This window comes from Gopherus flavomarginatus, chromosome 15 (genome assembly GCF_025201925.1).
Source record: "Gopherus flavomarginatus isolate rGopFla2 chromosome 15, rGopFla2.mat.asm, whole genome shotgun sequence".
Taxonomy (NCBI): domain Eukaryota; kingdom Metazoa; phylum Chordata; order Testudines; family Testudinidae; genus Gopherus; species Gopherus flavomarginatus.
The window spans coordinates 31,383,787-31,401,511 of NC_066631.1; the positions used below are offsets into that span (position 1 = coordinate 31,383,787).

The 17,725-nt window shown below is 54.5% G+C and overlaps 1 protein-coding gene across 1 annotated transcript in view; it reads left to right on the forward strand.

The window, feature by feature from the left end:
- Positions 1–9,029: 9,029 nt before the first annotated feature.
- The window catches only part of SEZ6L (seizure related 6 homolog like), a 163,359-nt gene continuing 154,663 nt past the window's right edge, over positions 9,030–17,725 (forward strand). The window contains exon 1 of the mRNA XM_050924391.1: positions 9,030–9,126. Coding sequence (XP_050780348.1) covers positions 9,030–9,126 — 97 coding nt within the window. The remainder of the gene's footprint in view (positions 9,127–17,725) is intronic.

Sequence of the window (17,725 nt, forward strand, 5' to 3'; positions counted from 1 at the left end):
GGTATTAGGAGTGGACTGGCTGCAGAATGGTACTTCAAAGCTACAGTGGCTAAGTGGGACGATAGTGTGGATTTCACTGGAACTGCTCAAGCACTGCCATTTTCTGCACATATTAGGGGTCTCCTGACTCAGATAATGGGCTGGATCTTCAGCTGGTGTAGATCAGCAAGGCTAATGTCCCTGGAGCTGCACCAAATTACCCAGCTGGCAATGTGTCCCTCTACGTTTTCAGGCAAGTTTCCTCCAGGACCTTCGCCCCCTCAGCAACGTCCCTGCGCTCTCATTCCTGCAGCGTGTTTGTTTGTATCAGCCCCCAAACACCGGGCAGCATGTGAAAGCCTATTTTTAAACCTTGAAAATAATCTTCTGGTGCTGACAAGGACCAAGGATTTCCCTCCTGACAAAGCCCCGAGCTGTGCCCACAGACAGACACGAAAGGGGGCTGGAACAAGCCTGGCATTAGGTTCAAATCCCTCATTCGATGGTGGGTATTTATTAGGAAAATCATGGACAAGGCTCCATCTGAAAGCAAAACGCTGGAGGGACTCAGACCTTTCTAAAGTAGCGTTGAAACACAAAGGCCTTGTCTCCTGTAGTACAATAGTGCTGCTCCCCAGAGCTGCCCCCATCAGGAAAGCTTGAAGGGCATTCCTCAGAGCTGGGATTCAGCTTCATTAGCAGCCCTCTGCAGCAAAATCTATAGCCAAGGTTAACATCCTCACCTCCTCCCCACGTTGAAGCTTCCTCCGGAGAGGCAGGCAGCACTGTGTGCTGAAGCTCTACAAGTGATGCCGTGGAGGAGGTGATGCACGGGGTGATCCATTCAAATGGGGTCTGTGAATTGGTGGGAGTCTCTCTTGGAGGAAGGGTGGGGCTGGGGCTGTGTTTCCTAGCTCCAGGATCACCTCACCCTGTGACAGTATCCATCCCTTCAGGCGTGTCTAGTTCAACGCATGGCTCTGGGCTCCAAGGCTGTTTTTATACGCACAGACCCAGGACCGCTCCAGCACAGCTCATAGCAGGTTTGGAGCCAAGAGTCTTGGGTCCTCAGAACCAAACTCCCAGCCCTTTGAGGGGGGAGCTACTCATCACTCTCAGAAATGTACCATCTTTCTTACAATGCCCTTATCAACAAGCTACTCTTAGGCAGTCACATCTGATTTAATTATGGTAATTGTGATTTTACATTATAATCTTTTATTAATGTCAATCTTAAATGTGAAACATCTGCATTTTTCAGTGCACGTATTGATTTTTTTCTGTTAATCAAAGATCTGGGGTAAATATAAATGAACATGGTGCTAATGAAAGCCTTGCCCAGTAACACGGCTGCAGTTAATGTTGATAAGCATTTCTCTTAAAATCTTGCTGTTTTCTGACCATTAAAATGTGCCTGAACCCGAAGCTCAATGTAGAAGGCCTAAGTGTGACAACACTTTTAATTCTTTTTTCCCTCCCAAATTGAAAATCGAAGAGTCCTGTGCTTCCCCTGTGCAGGTAACAGGCAAGGGTCCAGCCTAGCATGCAGGCAATCCCAACATGCCCTGATGCTACAAAACCTTATCCATGTGCTTCAAATTCCTCCATTGGCCCACCCTGGACTGCCCATATGAACCAGACTGAGCTTGTATGTAAGTGTTGGCATGATCAGTGCCTACAAGAGTGCCATGGCACCAGGAGGGCAGTCAGGACCCCCACTACCATGCATGCTGAGATGAGAGGCACCTTCTCAAGAAGGTGCACGCTCCATCTGAGAGCTGCAGTCAGGTGTCCCCAGCAGCACATCACTTTTGCTGCCGGTATGAGCCGAATGGCTCTGGTGTCATTCGTGCCTGGCACCACTCCACTCCCCCTCACCAGTGTGGCCTCAGTTCTGAAGAGCAGGATTGTGTAAACAGCTGTGAATGTGGTTTCCAGTGGCCTTTGGCTTCCCTGCCAAACAAGTCACAAATGGTCTTAGGCCAAGGCTACACTGGCACTTTACAGCGCTGCAACTTTCGCGTTCAGTGGTGTGAAAAAACACCCCCCTGAGTGCTGCAAGATACAGCGCTGTAAAGCCTCAGTGTAATCAGTGCCGCAGCGCTGGGAGCGCGGCTCCCAGCGCTGCAAGCTACACCCGTAGAGGATGTGGAGTACGTGCAGCGCTGGGAGAGCTCTCTCCCAGCGCTGGCGCTCCGACCACACTCACACTTCAAAGTGCGGGAGCGCTGCCGCGGCAGCGCTTTGAAATTTCAAGTGTAGCCATACCCTCAGTCTTTCAAACTGAAATTTCACAGGCCATTACATTAAGCCACGGTGTTGGCTGGCTGTTGCACAGGGAGACTTACGGAGGAAAAAAAATTAAATAATTCTGATAGATAATGTTTATCTGTGCAAAGGGACTTTCTCAGTATAATGTCATTCATAGTCTCATCCTACAGGCTCAGCCCTGCTTCTAAGCTTACATACAGATCCTATGGATTCCCAGGCCAGAAGAGACCATTGAGTTTGTGTAGTCTGATCTCCACTATAGAACAGGCCAGAGACTGTCCCCCATAATGCTTAGAGCAGAGCTTTTAGGAAAAATACATCCAATCTTGATTTTAAAATTGCCAATGATGGAGAATCCACCACAACCCTTGGCCAATTGTTCCAGTGGTTAATTACCCTCACTGTTAAAAAGGTACACCTTATATTCAGCATGAATTTGTCTAGCTTCAACTGCCATTGGATCATGTTGTACCTTGACCTGCTAGACTGAAGAGCTCATTATCAAATTTTAGTTCCCTGAAGTACTTAGATACTGTAATCAAGTCATACCTTAACCGTCTCTTTGTTAAGCTAAATAGATTGCGCTACGACTAAAAAGCATCTTTAATATCTCGTGGCTCTTCTTTGAACTCTCTCCAATTCATCAACATCCTTTTTGAATTATGGGCACCGGAGCTGGACACAGTATTCCAGCATCAGTCGCACCACTGCCAGATACAGAGGTAAAATAACCTGATCCTGAGAATTAGCAAAGGAATGGGGAGTGGGGCACACTAAGTCCGTTGCATGAAGTGTGCGGTGGTTAGGTCAACCAGATGCCCTAAGCAGCACCATCCATACCAGATGTGCATATGCTCACCCCATGGGAATGGGCACCACCAATGTATAAAAAGTAAATTCAAACAGGTCATTGGCCTGATCCTCTTGAAGCCAATGGCAAAACACCCATTGATATCAAAGGTGAAAGACAGGACTGATGCACAGCTGAGGCCATTTCCAACCCCTCAGAGAGCAGGGGGCTGTTTATTATGATCACTAATCCAGGTCAACTTGCTGAGATTTTAACCTAATGCTGCTTATCTCCATAGACAACAGATTGTGCAGTTTTGTGGACATTTTAACATAACAAATAAACAAGTTGTTCTTCCCCTCCCTCCTGTTACCATGGCAGTGATGTTATTATCTCCATATCTTAGGAGTGTCTACAATGCAAATGAAGACAATAAAAATCACTCAAGGAAAACTGCTAAATGAAAGACAACTTTGATCTTTAACAACTGCAGTTTGGGAGCCAAAGTGGGAGACAGGAGCAAGTCCTAAATGAAGCAGCTAGTACAAACTTGCCTTGAATGTATTTGTCAGGCCAAAAGCAATCTGTGAGCAAGTGAGTCCTGCCTTTTCTTCCAAACTGAGGATGTTATAATACATTTTGTGCCTCTCATTGGTTTATTTTCCTTTCTTAATTCTTCCTTCTCTCTTCTGCTTTCCAACCACTCCTGGCTGCATCAGCACAGAGGGCTACAAAGAATGCAAATAACCCTGCTGTGCACACGGGGCTGCTTCAGACTCCTAAAAAATTGGGCCTGTTTCTCCTTTCACTTAGGCCAGTGTCAGCCAGAAGTAACTCCATGAAAGACAACAGTGCACATGAGAACAGAATCGGACCGTGCAGTTGGAAACTATTACATTGGTTCGTGACTTCATGTGGTCTTTGTATTGATGTTTTTCATGAAGCTGATTTGTGATTATTGTTGCTGAGGTAACCAAATCACACTTCCTTTTTTCAAGGTAATACAGCTGTGTTGGAGGGTAGCACCAGCCCCGCCGATATGATGATGAAATTCTGGTCCTGGTGTGATATTCAGCAGAGTATCACGTTTAACTGCATTGCTCATGCAGCTGGGTTTCCCAGCCAGAAAGGACGGGGTGGATCAGCATGGTTAGCGAAAGATGACTTACAGGAAAATCTCAGGCTCTGAATTTGTAATTTCAAAAGAACAAAGGCCTCCTTCCTGTTCTTACTGAAGCCAGTGAGAATTTCTCCACTCACTTCAATGGGATTAAGATTGGCCTCCAAAAGCTCTACTGCTGATTTCACCTACCAGCTAACTTTGGGAAAGCAGATTGTGGGCCCTGACCCTGTGTAGTCTGGAATTCCCTCTTCTCCGGGACCTGCATTGCATATGGTGTTTTCAGTTTTAACCTGTGTGTACAGAAGTCAATGGGAGATAGTTGCTTTCGGTGAGGAGCAAAGTCTGGCCCTGTGGCATGCCTTACCTTTATAAACACTGTGAGTTACACATGTACCACCAGCTTCCACGCTCCAGTCACAGCATCATGCCCAGACACACAGTGATGGGTGGGAACAAGGGATATGGATAGGAGAGGCTGGGGATAGGATGGGGAGGTTGGGGGAGGTGATTATTTGGGGAGTCTGGGTGGGGGCTGAGAGAGAGGATGAGGGCTGGAGGAGGGGTTATTTGGGGGTCTATGGCAAGAGTTGGATGGGAGATAGGATGAGGATGCAGGAAGTTGTGGGAGGGCAGGGAGTGGGGGTGGTGGGAGCACAGGGCTGTGGGGAGGCTGAGAGTGCAGGGCTCTGGGGGAGCAGGGAGCTGGAGGGGCAGAGCTCTGTAGGGGGAACTGGGAGTGCAGGACTGTGGAGGGATGGGGGCAAAGCACTGTGGAGGGAGCTGGGGGCTGGAAGTGCAGGGCTGTGTGGGGCAGGGCTCTGTGTGGGTGGAGCCGTGGGGGGACAAGAATCTGTATGAGGGGGGCTGGGACGCAGGGCTTCATGTGTGGGGGGCAGGGCTGTGGGGGAAATTGGGGGGCAGGGCTCTGTGGAGGAGAGTGGGGGTGGGGGCTGCTAGCACTGGACTGGGGGCAAGGCTCTGTGTGGAGGGGGCTGGAGGAAAATGGGGGCAGAGATCAGTAGAAGGGAGCTGGGCACACAGGGTTGGGAGGGCAAGGAGCTGGGGGGCAGAGCTCTGTTGGGGGGAGCTGTGGTGGGATAGGAGCCTGTGTGAGGGGGACTGGGAGCGCCGGGCATGGGGGGCAGGGGACTGGGTGGCAGAGCTCTGTGGAGAGGGGCTGTGGGGCGGGGAGCACAGGACTTTGTGGAGGGTGCGGGGGCAGGTCTCCACACGGGGACAGGAGTCTGGCTGGGAGCGCAGGGCTGGGGGCAGGGAACTGGGGGTTGGGAGCTGGGGGGCAGAGCTCTGGGAGGCGGGGAGCACAGGGATGAGGGGCAGAGCTCTGGGGGGCTCTGGAAAGGTGGGAGAGTGGGAGCTGGGGGGTCAGGGCTCTGGGGGTGCCGGGATCACAGGGCTGTAGGGGACAGGAGCTGTGGGGGCAGAGCTCTGTGGGAGGCTGGGCTTTGGAGGGGGTGAGAGCTGGTGGGGCTCTGGGGGGCGTGCGCAGGGCTTTGGGGGAGCTCTGGGGAGCGGGAGCTGAGGGGCAGGGCTATGGAGGGGCTATGGGGGCTGGGAGAGCAGGAAGTACAGGGAGCTCAGGGGGTTATGGGGGTGGGAGCTCGGTGGGCTATGGGGGTCAGGGAGTGCAGGGATCTGGGGGGGCTATGGAGGGTGGGGGGGCAGAGAGCACAGGGTGCTGGGGGAGTTATGGGGGATGGGAGCTGGAGGGCTATGGTGGGGCGGGGAGTGCAGAGCATTGGGGGGTGGGGAGTGCAGGGCTGTGGGGGGGCTATAGGGGGCAGGGAGTGCAGGGCTCAGGGGGCTCTGGGGGGCAGAGAGTGCAGGGAAATGGGGGGCTGGGGGCAGGGAGCGCAGGGCTGTGGGAGCTATGGGGGGTGGTGGGCAGGGCTGCAGGGACTCTGGGAGGGCTGGGGGCAAGGCTATGGAGAGCTCGGGGTGGGGCAAGTGCAGGGCTCTGGGGGTCTCTGGGGGTGGGGGCAGGGCTTGGGGGGTTCTGGTAGGCTTTGGGGGTGGGGTTCTGGGGGGAGCACAGGGCTCTGGGACAGCTCTGGGGCGGGGGGCAGGGTTGGGAGAGTAGGGTTCTGGGGGGGCTGAGGGAGAGCGCAGGGCTCTGGGAGGGATATGGGGGGCTGGGGAGTGCAGGGCTGTGGGGAAGCTATGGGGGGTGGGGTGTGAGGCTATGGGGTGGAGGTGGGGCTATGGCGGGTCTGGGGGGGTGGGAAGCGGAGGGCTGGGGAGGCTAGGGGGTGGGGAGAGCGCAGGGCTATGGGGAGTCTCTGGGAGGGATATGTGGGGGCCTGGGGGGGCAGGGCTCGGGGGGGCTGTGGGGAATGCAGGGCTCTGGGAGGGATATGGGGGGCTCGGGGGGGTGGGGAGCAAGGGGCTGTGGGGAGGCTATGGGGAGCGGGGGGTGGGGCTATGGGGGATCTGGGGGGTGGGGAATGAAGGGCTGTGGGGGCTAGGCGGGGGGGGAGCGCAGGGCTATGAGAGGTCTCTGGGAGGGATATGTGGGGGGCTGGGGGTGGGGGAAGTGCAGGGACATGGGGGGCTGGGAACATGGGGGGCGGGGGGAGCACAGGGCTCTGGGAGGCCTGGGGGTGGGGAGCGCAGGGCTGTGGGGGATCTCTGGGAGGGATATGTGGGGGGCTGCGGGTGGGGAATGCAGGGCTCTGGGAGGGATATGGGGGGTAGGGCTCGGGGGGGCTGGGGAGAGCGCAGGGCTCTGGGAGGGATATGGGGGGCTTGAGGGCGGGCTGGGGGGAGTGCAGGGCTCTGGGAGGGATATGGGGGGCTCGGGGGCAGACTGGGGGGAGCGCAGGGCTCTGGGAGGGATATGAGGGCTGGGGGGCAGGGCTCAGGGGGGTCCTGGGGGCGGGGAGCACAGGGCTATTGGGAGGCAGGGCTCAGGGGCAGCGCAGGGCTCTGGGAGGGGTATGGGGGGCTGGGGGGGAAAGGCTATGGGGGGCAGGGATCGGGGGGACTTGGGGGAGCGCAGGGCTCTGGGAAGGATATGAGGGCTGGGGGGCAGGGCTCGGGGGGGTCCTGGGGGTGGGGAGTGCAGGGCTATGGGGGGCAGGGCTCTGGGAGGGATATGGGGAGCTCGGGGGGGCTGGGGGAGTGCAGGGCTCTGGGAGGGATATGGGGGGCTGGGGGGCAAGGCTATGGGGGGCAGGGCTCGGGGGGGCTGGGGAGAGCGCAGGGCTCTTGGAGGGATATGGGGGACTGGGGGGGAAAGGCTATGGGGGGCAGGGATCGGGGGGACTTGGGGGAGCGCAGGGCTCTGGGAAGGATATGAGGGCTGGGAGGCAGGGCTCGGGGGGGTCCTGGGGGCGGGGAGCGCAGGGCTATGGGGGGCAGGGCTCTGGGAGGGATATGGGGAGCTCGGGGGGGCTGGGGGAGTGTAGGGCTCTGGGAGGGATATGGGGGGCTGGGGGGCAAGGCTATGGGGGGCAGGGCTCGGGGGGGCTGGGGAGAGCGCAGGGCTCTTGGAGGGATATGGGGGGCTGGGGGGAAAGGCTATGGGGGGCAGGGATCGGGGGGACCTGGGGGAGCGCAGGGCTCTGGGAAGGATATGAGGGCTGGGGGGCAGGGCTCGGGGGGGTCCTGGGGGCGGGGAGCGCAGGGCTATGGGGGCAGGGCTCTGGGAGGGATATGGGGGGCTCGGGGGGGCTGGGGGAGTGCAGGGCTCTGGGAGGGATATGGGGGGCTGGGGGGCAAGGCTATGGGGGGGCAAGGCTCGGGCGGGCTGGGGGGAGCGCAGGGCTCTGGGAGGGATATGGGGGGCTGGGGGGCAAGGCTATGGGGGGCCAGGGCTCGGGCGGGCTGGGGGGAGCGCAGGGCTCTGGGAGGGATATGAGGGCTGTGGGGCAGGGCTCGGGGGGGTCCTGGGGGCGGGGAGCGCAGGGCTCTGGGGGGTAGGGCTCTGGGGGGGCGCAGGGCTCTGGGAGGGATATGGGGGGCTTGGGGGGGCTGGGGGGAGTGCAGGGCTCTGGGAGGGATATGGGGGGCTGGGGGGCAAGGCTATGGGGGGGCAAGGCTCGGGCGGGCTGGGGGGAGCGCAGGGCTCTGGGAGGGATATGAGGGCTGTGGGGCAGGGCTCGAGGGGGTCCTGGGGGCGGGGAGCGCAGGGCTCTGGGGGGCAGGGCTCTGGGGGGGCGCAGGGCTCTGGGAGGGATATGGGGGTCTCGGGGGGGCTGGGGGGAGTGCAGGGCTCTGGGAGGGATATGGGGGGCTGGAGGGCAAGGCTATGGGGGGCCAGGGCTCGGGCGGGCTGGGGGGAGCGCAGGGCTCTGGGAGGGATATGGGGGGCTGGGGGGCAAGGCTATGGGGGGGCAAGGCTCGGGGGGGGCTGGGGAGAGCGCAGGGCTCTGGGAGGGATATGGGGGTTCGGGGGGGCTGGGGGAGCGCAGGGCTCTGGGAGGGATATGAGGGCTGGGGGGCAGGGCTCGGGGGGGTCCTGGGGGCGGGGAGCGCAGGGCTCTGTGGGGCAGGGCTCTGGGGGGGCGCAGGGCTCTGGGAGGGATATGGGGGGCTCGGGGGGGCTGAGGGGAGCGCAGGGCTCTGGGAGGGATATGGGGGGCTGGGGGGCAAGGCTCGGGGGGGTCCGGGGGGCGGGGAGCGCAGGGCTCGGGCGGGCTGGGGGGAGCGCAGGGCTCCGTGCGGCGGGGCCGGTGGCCGCAGCCGGCTCTGGCGGTGTTTGGCTCCCTCCCCTCCCCGCTCGGCTCCGCTCCCCGCCCCGCCCTCGCTGCGCCCGCCCAGCCCCGCTCGCTGCACCGCCGGGGACCGACTCGCCGCCGCGCCAGGGCCGGGCTGGCCGCACCGGGGACGGACTCTGCCCGCAGCGCCATGCGGGGGCCCCGCGCTCTGCCCGCGCCGCCCGCCGGGCTCCGGGGACTCTCGCTGCTGGTGCTGCTGCTGGGCAGCCAGGCGGCGCGGCGCCCAGGTAGGAGCGGGCGGCGGGGCGGGGGCCGGGGGCGCCGCGATCCCGGGGGGCCGGGGCCCCGCTCGCTCTGCCCGCAGGGGCCGGTCGCGGACCTCTACCCAGCCGGGCGCGTCTCGCCCCGGGGCGCTGCCTCAGCCCGGGCGGGCTCGGGTCCCGGAGCTTTGGCTGAGTTGGATGCGCTGGGCGGGGAAGCCCCCGGGCTGGGGGTGCCATGGGGCGCTTCTCTCCCCTCCACCGGGCCCGGGCTGGGGGTGCCATGGGGCGCTGCCCCCCCCGGCCCGGGCTGGGGGTGCCATGGGGCCCTGCCCCCCCGCCCAGGATAGGGGTGCCATGGGGCGCTTCTCTCCCCCGACCGGGCCCGGGCTGGGGGTGCCATGGGGCGCTGCCCCCCCCGGGCTGGGGGTGCCGTGGGGCGCTGCCCCCCACACTCTTGGGCACCCAACGGCCCGGCCCTTGCGAGCGCAGCTCCCCGCTGAGCGCTCGGGCACAGCTCGCGGGGCAGCCGGGGAACTGGCCCCTGACGTGTGGGCCCCCCAGCCTGAGCCGAGCCATTGTCGGGGACTGCGGGACCAGCCTCTGCTTTGCCCGGTGGGGCCGGGGTGGGTCCAGGTCCCGGCCCAGTCTCCCGGGAGCCTTTGTTCTCTGCTGCCCGGTGCGGGTCCCGGGGCGCTGGGGAACCAGCGGGTTTCTGGCCGGCTGCGTCCGTCCCGTAGTGTCCGGGGCTGAGCCTGTCTCGCTGGGGAGCGGGGGCTGCAGTGTCCATGTGCCGCGTGTGGCCCCGGGAGGGAGCCCGGTGCCGGCGTGTGGACAGGGCACAGGTGGCTCCCAATAGATCCAGGGCTGCAGTTTGGCTCGGTGGCTCTAGGCAGCCCCTGTACACAGACTGTCCCAGCAGCCCGGCCGGCAGGGACCCGGGGAGAACGCGGGGCCGCCGAGAAGCTACTGGGTTTGGTTTGGGCAGACGGGACCGTGCACTTGCAGCCGCGCTAAGCAGCCAGTCCCCTCCGCTCATCACACTTCGCTTATGAGCATGGAGTAGTTTTAAGAAAGAGGTGAGGGGCAGGGAGCCTTCAGCAGCCCCCGACTCTGCCCTGCCTCGCTTACCCGCGCCCCCTCCGCTCCTGGCCTGAGAGGCGCCTCTTGCTACCTGTATAACGCACCAGCAAAGCGCAGGAGGTGTGCGGGGAACCCGGCTCCCAGAGCGGCCGGGCAGCCACGGGGCGCGGGCTGGCAGCAGGTACAGCCTGAGGCTGGGGCGCTCACGCTGATCCTTCCCAAAATCACCTGTTTGTGCTGGGGCAGCCTAGCGGCCCGGCCAGAGCCGCCGCCAGCCCCCTGGGCAGTACCAGGCTTGTCATTTCAGCACCGACTCTGGGAACAGCTCCCGGAGCAGAACAGATGCCTCCTGGCTTCTGGCACAGGCCCTTGCCCCCTTTTGTGGGTCTCCAGACTGCATTGTCAATGCCCCTGGGGGTACATGGCCACTTGCAAAGGGAGGGCCCGATCCTGCTCAATTTACTCCGGGGCGTCTGTATGACTCAGACCCTTTATTTTATAGCTGGATGATATTCAGAGTAAAGAAAATAACTTCCAACCCCTTGTTTAACAAAGCTTATCATTAAACAGTGAGCGTTCCAGTCAGTAATGTTCCCCATTTACACCTAACCTGGACAAAATAATGAAACCCTGTATTTAAATGAATGGCTCCTTCCTACACCCTGCCCTTTCTTAATGAGCCTCCCTTAAAAAATACCCCGGAGAGGGTCCCTGGCTTCCTGTAGATTGGCTTCTGTTATACACATATGGCAAAGAAAAACAGTACAAGGCTGCAGAATGTCAGATGCTGGAATTGCATTAAGGACTTGGGGGATGTCAGACTGATGATATTTCAGTGTTGCTGGTCAGGCATGGGACATGGGCTGAAATGACAGTTGTTGTGATTTACCAAAAGGCTGCATTTAATTGTGTGTGTTTGTTAAACATTTTCACACTGAATGGCTCTCTTCTTTTCTCATCACACTAATACCATAGTGAATAATATGCTTTGCAATTCATTTGAGGGTGACATAACAAAGTCATAGCAAATTAATACAGTTAGGGCCAAAAGCCACTCTCTGAACTCTAGCAAGTGTCCCACAGATTGTAATGGGAAATCTCTTGCGGGCAAGGCAGTCAGGATTTGACCCCCAACTTAAAATCAATTAATAACCATCAGGGAGAGAACAGGAGTGGCCAATAGGTGTTTCTGTTGTGACAGCTGTAAAAGGGATGGGCTGGAAAATTGACCTTCAATACTGCCCTTGTATTTTTATCAAAGATTAACAGCTATTGTTGGCAGGATGGTGGTATAATGGAAAAATAAGCTTGTAGCTGCACTCTTGATACTTTCTTCTGCCCATATTCCTATAGAAAACTGCATTAAAGAATCTTGTTTTACATTTTAAATTCAAATCCATGTCTTCTTAGACAGTTTATTTTTTGTTTCACAGCAAGAAGGGTTAGATTTCCTTTCTAAAGAGAAAAGACTAGTGGATATATATAGCCACAGATATATGAGATAAGAAGTGCATGTACATATGGGGATGAGCATAATAAAAGACGATGTATTGATGAGGTCTCCATGGGCAGATGACTAACTGTAACTTCAGCATCAGGCACAACATGTCAAGAGGAAGTTGCTCCATTCCTTCACTGTTTTATACAACTGACTGCTGTCCCCTATTCTGCTCATTGGCTAGCCACACCTTGGGACCTGTGGAAGGGCCAAAACCCAGCCATGACTGTGCTCTGTGTTCTCCGTGTCCCTGTACAGATGGGTTTGGAGGACATGGCCAGTGGATCCATAACTGTGTGAAAATACTGGCCAATCCCAGGGTGGAATGCAGGGACCACGGGAGTTTCTGAAGCTCTTCTGCTTCCCCTCTGCCTGGGGGAACAACTTGCTTTATCTCCAGCCCCTTTAGGGAGCACTGGTGTGCAGCCCCTTTCCTCAGGATCAGGATTTAGCCCTCAGTGCAAGAGTGACAGGTAATCAATCAAGAGAGGGAACACACTGTACGGAACTCCTCTTGGTTGGCAGAGTGGGAGCTGATAATTAGTTGACCCTTTACAAGGCTCAGTGAATTATTGCTGTAAAATCCCAAAGTTGTGCACACAAGAGCCATGAAGCCAGGGACAGTTTGGCAGTTTCCATTGCTTATAGGATGAGGTTCTTTGCCATGTGTCATGAATTGGGCCTTCTGGCCTTAATCTATGAGTGGGAGCAGGCCTGGGCCACGCACAAAAAATCGTTTGCTTCTGTCTGCTTCAGTTTTCAGTTCACTTTTGCAAAGTAACAGCTGGTTTTAAGTCAGCTGCACCAACCAATCACTAGTCTGCACGAGTCCCGGTAGCTTTGCCCCTTGTGGTGTCCTTTACACTGAGGAAGAATGGGGGTGAAGTTCTGCCATACTGATCCGTAGGAACCGTTCTGTTCCTGAGGTACCAGTACTGGGTGCAGGGCAATGGAGAATCATGTCCTCTGTTTGAAAATCTTCCATGAGAAAACTCTGGATGCCAGAATGCAAAGAGCATGTGAATCAAAATCCAGTTCATTGCAGCACTGTGTGTCTGGTATGCAAATAAGGAGACAAGACAACAGTGACAGGTATTGTTAGCACTAATAATGTTCAGTCCTAGATGACAGTCAGAGCTTGGAGCCTTATCTTGCGGTCTTTCCACCTGCAGAGCTCTCACTGCAGTTGGTCCTTGTGGTGCCAACATACATCTATTCCAGGGATGCTCGGAGCCGCATACAACGATCTTCAGAAGTTCAAGAACTGGGGCAGGAGATGCCTGCCGGGGCTCCTGGCTTCAGCCAGGGTTTGCTGGCCTCACTTGGTCACATGATGCTGCTGGGCCCCCTCCCAGCACAGGAGCTGCTGGAGCCAGCAAGCTGGGAGCTGCAGCCACAGGGAGAGGCAGCAGCCCTTCTGTGCAGCTCCCAGCTGTTTGCCACTGCCTCTCCAGGTGGAACTAACACCTGGGAGCTGCAGGGAGGGGCTGTTGAGGGGTGTGTGACTCAAGCTATTCGGGGGGTGGGTGAACCTTACATTGTGCCCCCTCAGTCTTAGCAGGCACCAGTCATCTCTGGCAGATGACCCACCACCCCGACACATGGCAGAAGCCCCGAGCTCCCCCTCCTCCCAGTCTGGCTGAGAATGGGATGAGGATGGGGGTCTCTGCCAGCCACATTTTAACTGTAAAAGAGCTGTGGTTTGGCCACCCCTGCTCTATTCCCTGTAGTCGTATAGTGGGAACTAATATTGAGACGGATAAGTCATTCTGTTTTGTTCAGAGAAATCCTACAAGTTACTGAGCCCCCCCAAGCCCCTTTTAGTCAATGGGAGTAGCGTACCTCAAAGGATTTGGCCCACCAAAAACGAAATGTGTAAATACATCATCTGTTGAACCACTGTGGCAATGTGGACTGTTGTCCGCTAGAGGTTGTGATGAGACCACTAAATACTTCTTATAGCCTCATGAATCTATAACACGAATGAGATGGAGGTATTGTGGAGCTGTTGACTGACTCTGCATTTAATCAAAAATATTGTATTCTTTGGCGTCTCTACATTTACCCCAGTGACTTGTTCAAGCAGTGTAATATGCCGCAGGGAATGCTCTACTCATAAAACTATAGGAGACTTTTTAAAAAATAAATTGAGTGTGTCACCCAAAAGGCTAAACTGTGTATGAACTTAGCAAGATATGCAAAACGTTGCCATTGTGTCCCCTCTGGAATCAGCAGCAATCCCAGTGGTATCATCTCAAGAAATTAGATCCGCATAAATGCTTCGTTTGTCAGCAGCCTGTGCAGCCTGTGATAACAATGGAATGGAACTTGCCTTATCAAAAGATATCAGAGGCCACATTAAACATCTATTTTTCTCCTTCATAGAAAGAACCAGTCGGACCATGTTCAGAAGCTATACAATGAAATGAGCAACACAGTATTATTATTATTATTATTGGTGTTTATGTAGCACTAAGGAGCTTCAGTCATGGCCCAGGGTTCCATAGCACCAGGCGCTGTACAGACACCCTACTTCTTTGAAATTATTGCCTCATAATGTACAAATATGGTATCTGACATTTAAACTTCCCATGCAGTTGACAATGTGTGATGATGCTTCTTTCTTTATCCCTGCTTGTTTGTGTTCCAAAGGACAGTGTTGCAGGAAGCTACACAACTGAATATGCAGTTAGGTACCTTGTATATATTCCTGAATGACACTATATGCACAAATGTTGTAAGATTAGCTGCAGAAGAAGATGAATTAAGTTCTTATACAGGCAAATGATGTAAACAAGGAAGATGCATAGATATATTATCCATCCATTGTTCCACTGATAGTTGAAAGTCAAGCGGCTACTGGGGGCAATACATCAATATGTAAACAAATAGCAGGTGAGCTAATTTATATAGAGGGTGGGGCAGCATCATTCTGCATGAGCAGGCACAGAACACCTTTGCTGTGACTATGTCAGTTTGTCCTGGAAGGGCAGAATTGTTTGTGCAGGTATTTCAGTTCAGAGCCCAGGTTGTATGTATTGTGTGTGTCAGTCTTTGCAATTCTTTTTTACAAACAGACAATTTTGAAAAGTTAATGTTATCTATATGATTAAATATTGTGTAGCTTTCAAACGAGAATGGCTACAGCTTAAGGTATCAATTTATTTTACTCCTTGTGCCGGGGCAACATGTATTTTCAGTTCCAGTGGCTTTTTTCAATTATGTTGCATTCACAATCCAAAAGTTGTTTACCAGTGTGTTTGTATTTGTCAAGTGTATACATGAGATTTATTATTGAACAGTAAAGGGAAAAATTTCAGGACAATCCTGTTACAAAATACCAGCTATATTCTTATTAACAATGTGCGGCTCATGTCTGGGGGTGAAAACTGCCAGCAAAGTATCTTTGTGGGATTTAGATGCATGTTTAAAGAAAAGGAAAATACTGTGTAAGTGGCAGGATTAGTCACCTTCCAATTCTCCAGTCTATCAAGTTAGTTTTACAGACTTACAAGAGTCAGAAATTGTTGATTTGAGGAGTGACGTAGTTCTCCATGTTTAACTGCTTGAATTGCAAGATATAGCAGCTGAAAGCTTCTGTGCATCACAAACACATCTGACTTTGGTCCAAAATCCCCAGCATGTCTCTGTAGTAAGTCAGAAGAGCAGACTGGATATTGGCATGCAAATGAGGATGCTAGCCTCCCACTTTTCTTCTGAGCTTCTGCAAAACAAGTAGCTTTGTAAGTGGGGCAGGGATTGTATAAAATGTACATTATACTGTGTGATGTAATCCACAGTGCAACACCATTGGAGCAAACCCTCCCCCCAAAGATAACTTTGCACATTAATACTAATCAGTAGCATTGTGTGTGCAGCCAAAGCACAAGGGCTGGCATTTCTTCAGAGACAGAAATTCCATAGTGTATCTGAACACAATGTTTGTACTTATGCGATTGGAATGAAGACAAAGACAAGCCTGGAGAGAGAGATGCATTAACCTTTCCAGGTGCATGACAGATGCCGCTAGTGCACTGGACTAGCAATTTGCGTAGGCTGTTCCCAGGGGGCACAGCGCTAAATTGGTTCCATATAATTCTAGGGCCTTTTATCACCCATGCAGCCAGACACAAGGATGAGATACTTTAATATCACATATCCAAGGGGTAGCCGTGTTAGTCTGGATCTGTAAAAGCAGCAAAGAGTCCTGTGGCACCTTATAGACTAACAGACGTTTTGGAGCATCTGACGAAGTGGGTATTCACCCACGAAAGCGCATGCTCCAAAACGTCTGTTAGTCTATAAGGTGCCACAGGACTCTTTGCTGCTTGAATATCACATATTGTCCATATTCCTATGTGGAAAGTTACTGTCATGAATTGCATAACATTGGGGTTAAATAATAACTGAACTCTCCAAGCTGTGGCCACAGGGGTGATCTCTTAAATTTTTCTGGTGTTTTGTCTCATTGACTAGAATAGGACTGCACTTTAATGCCAGTATTCCTGAAAGGGAGAGGCCAGGTTTGCAGCCTTGCCATAACTTTCAAACCAAATGTGGTTTGTTTACAAGTGCAAAGATGTGTTTTCTAACTGCTGGCCTTGCAAACTCAGCCTGGGATCTGAAAGCTGAGATAGACTTTCTGTTCTTCACATTGCCCAAAAGGTCCTCCAAGCCAAATGAGGTCCAGTGAGACACTTGTACAGCCCCATTGTCTGCAAATTAAGTGCTCATTGGCACCTGTGCCTACCCCTGTGCCTTCAGAGGTCTGAGTTGGCACTGCTGCATAACTGATTGGCATTCTGCTAATCATTCTGTTCCTGAGGCACCAGCCAAAATAGAATCCAGCTCACTCTCTCTTAGCTCTGCTGGCCCTGCAGCATTAGCAGGAGGGAGAAAACCACATAGATGCATGTTTTTCATGCTCAACAGCACATCTTAATGCATCCATAGGGAGAGAACAGGTCTGCTGTTATACATTGTCATTTTTCACAAAAGACCCTCCCTTCTGGGCTCTCACCCTCGCAGGGGACCCATGTGTTCATTCAGAAAACACATTCAGCACTTGCCAGGCTTACATACCCCTCAATCCAGCTACACACTGTAAAGTGCACGGGTGTGACATGTGCCTTTGCCCCTTTGAGCTGAGCATCTCCGTGGTTGAGTTTGTCAGCAGTTCACTTTCCCACAACAGCACTTCCGTGCAAGGTGCTGGCTGGCTAAACCTTTGTGCAGTGTATATTTTGAGACAGGTTTCCCAGGCAACTTCAGCAACACAACTTGCCTCTCTGGCAATGACACATTCATGCGCAATTGCCAATATGCTTCATTTTTGGCTCAGAGGTGTTAACTAGTGTAAAGAAGCAATAGTTCCACAGAAAAGGAACTGCTCACAGGAGGGCAAACACTTGAAGCAACTGATGTCTGTTCTAAACCCCTATTTGCTCAGCAAACATGCATGCACATGGGCACACATACACACATTGGAGCCACTGGGCCATCTTGGGAACAGTGCCCTTCAATGGCGGGCCAGAGCACAAGCAGGCAGGGAGGAGTGCATACGAGCACCACGCATAGTTTTCAGAGTTGGGTTCTGAGCCAGGGATGTCAAAACAGGCATCTGTCCAGAGCTTGCTCTTCTCCAGTTAAGACAATGTACCCCTGCTACGGCAGCTATGGCTGCAGACAGAGAATAGTTGTGAGCACCCTGTTTCTTGCTCTCATGAGCCAGGACTCGGTCCCTCGGGGCATTAAGAGAAGGATTCCAATGAAGTCCTTACTCCACTGCTGCTTTCAGAGGAAGTTCACACCTCTGCCCCTGAACTGGCTAAAACAAATTCTGTGTGACAGTCAGATTGCTGCCAAGTAGATGTGAAGGGGCAACGAACCCTACTTTGTGGCCTCAGGCAGGTTCTGTATGTGGAACTATCATGTCTTATTTCTGCTGACTAGGACTTAAGTGGCACTGGCAAACACCACTCTTTAAAGAGCTCCGGGGTGGAGGACAAACCCTGTAGTCATTCAGAGAGGAGTCACCCTACGATC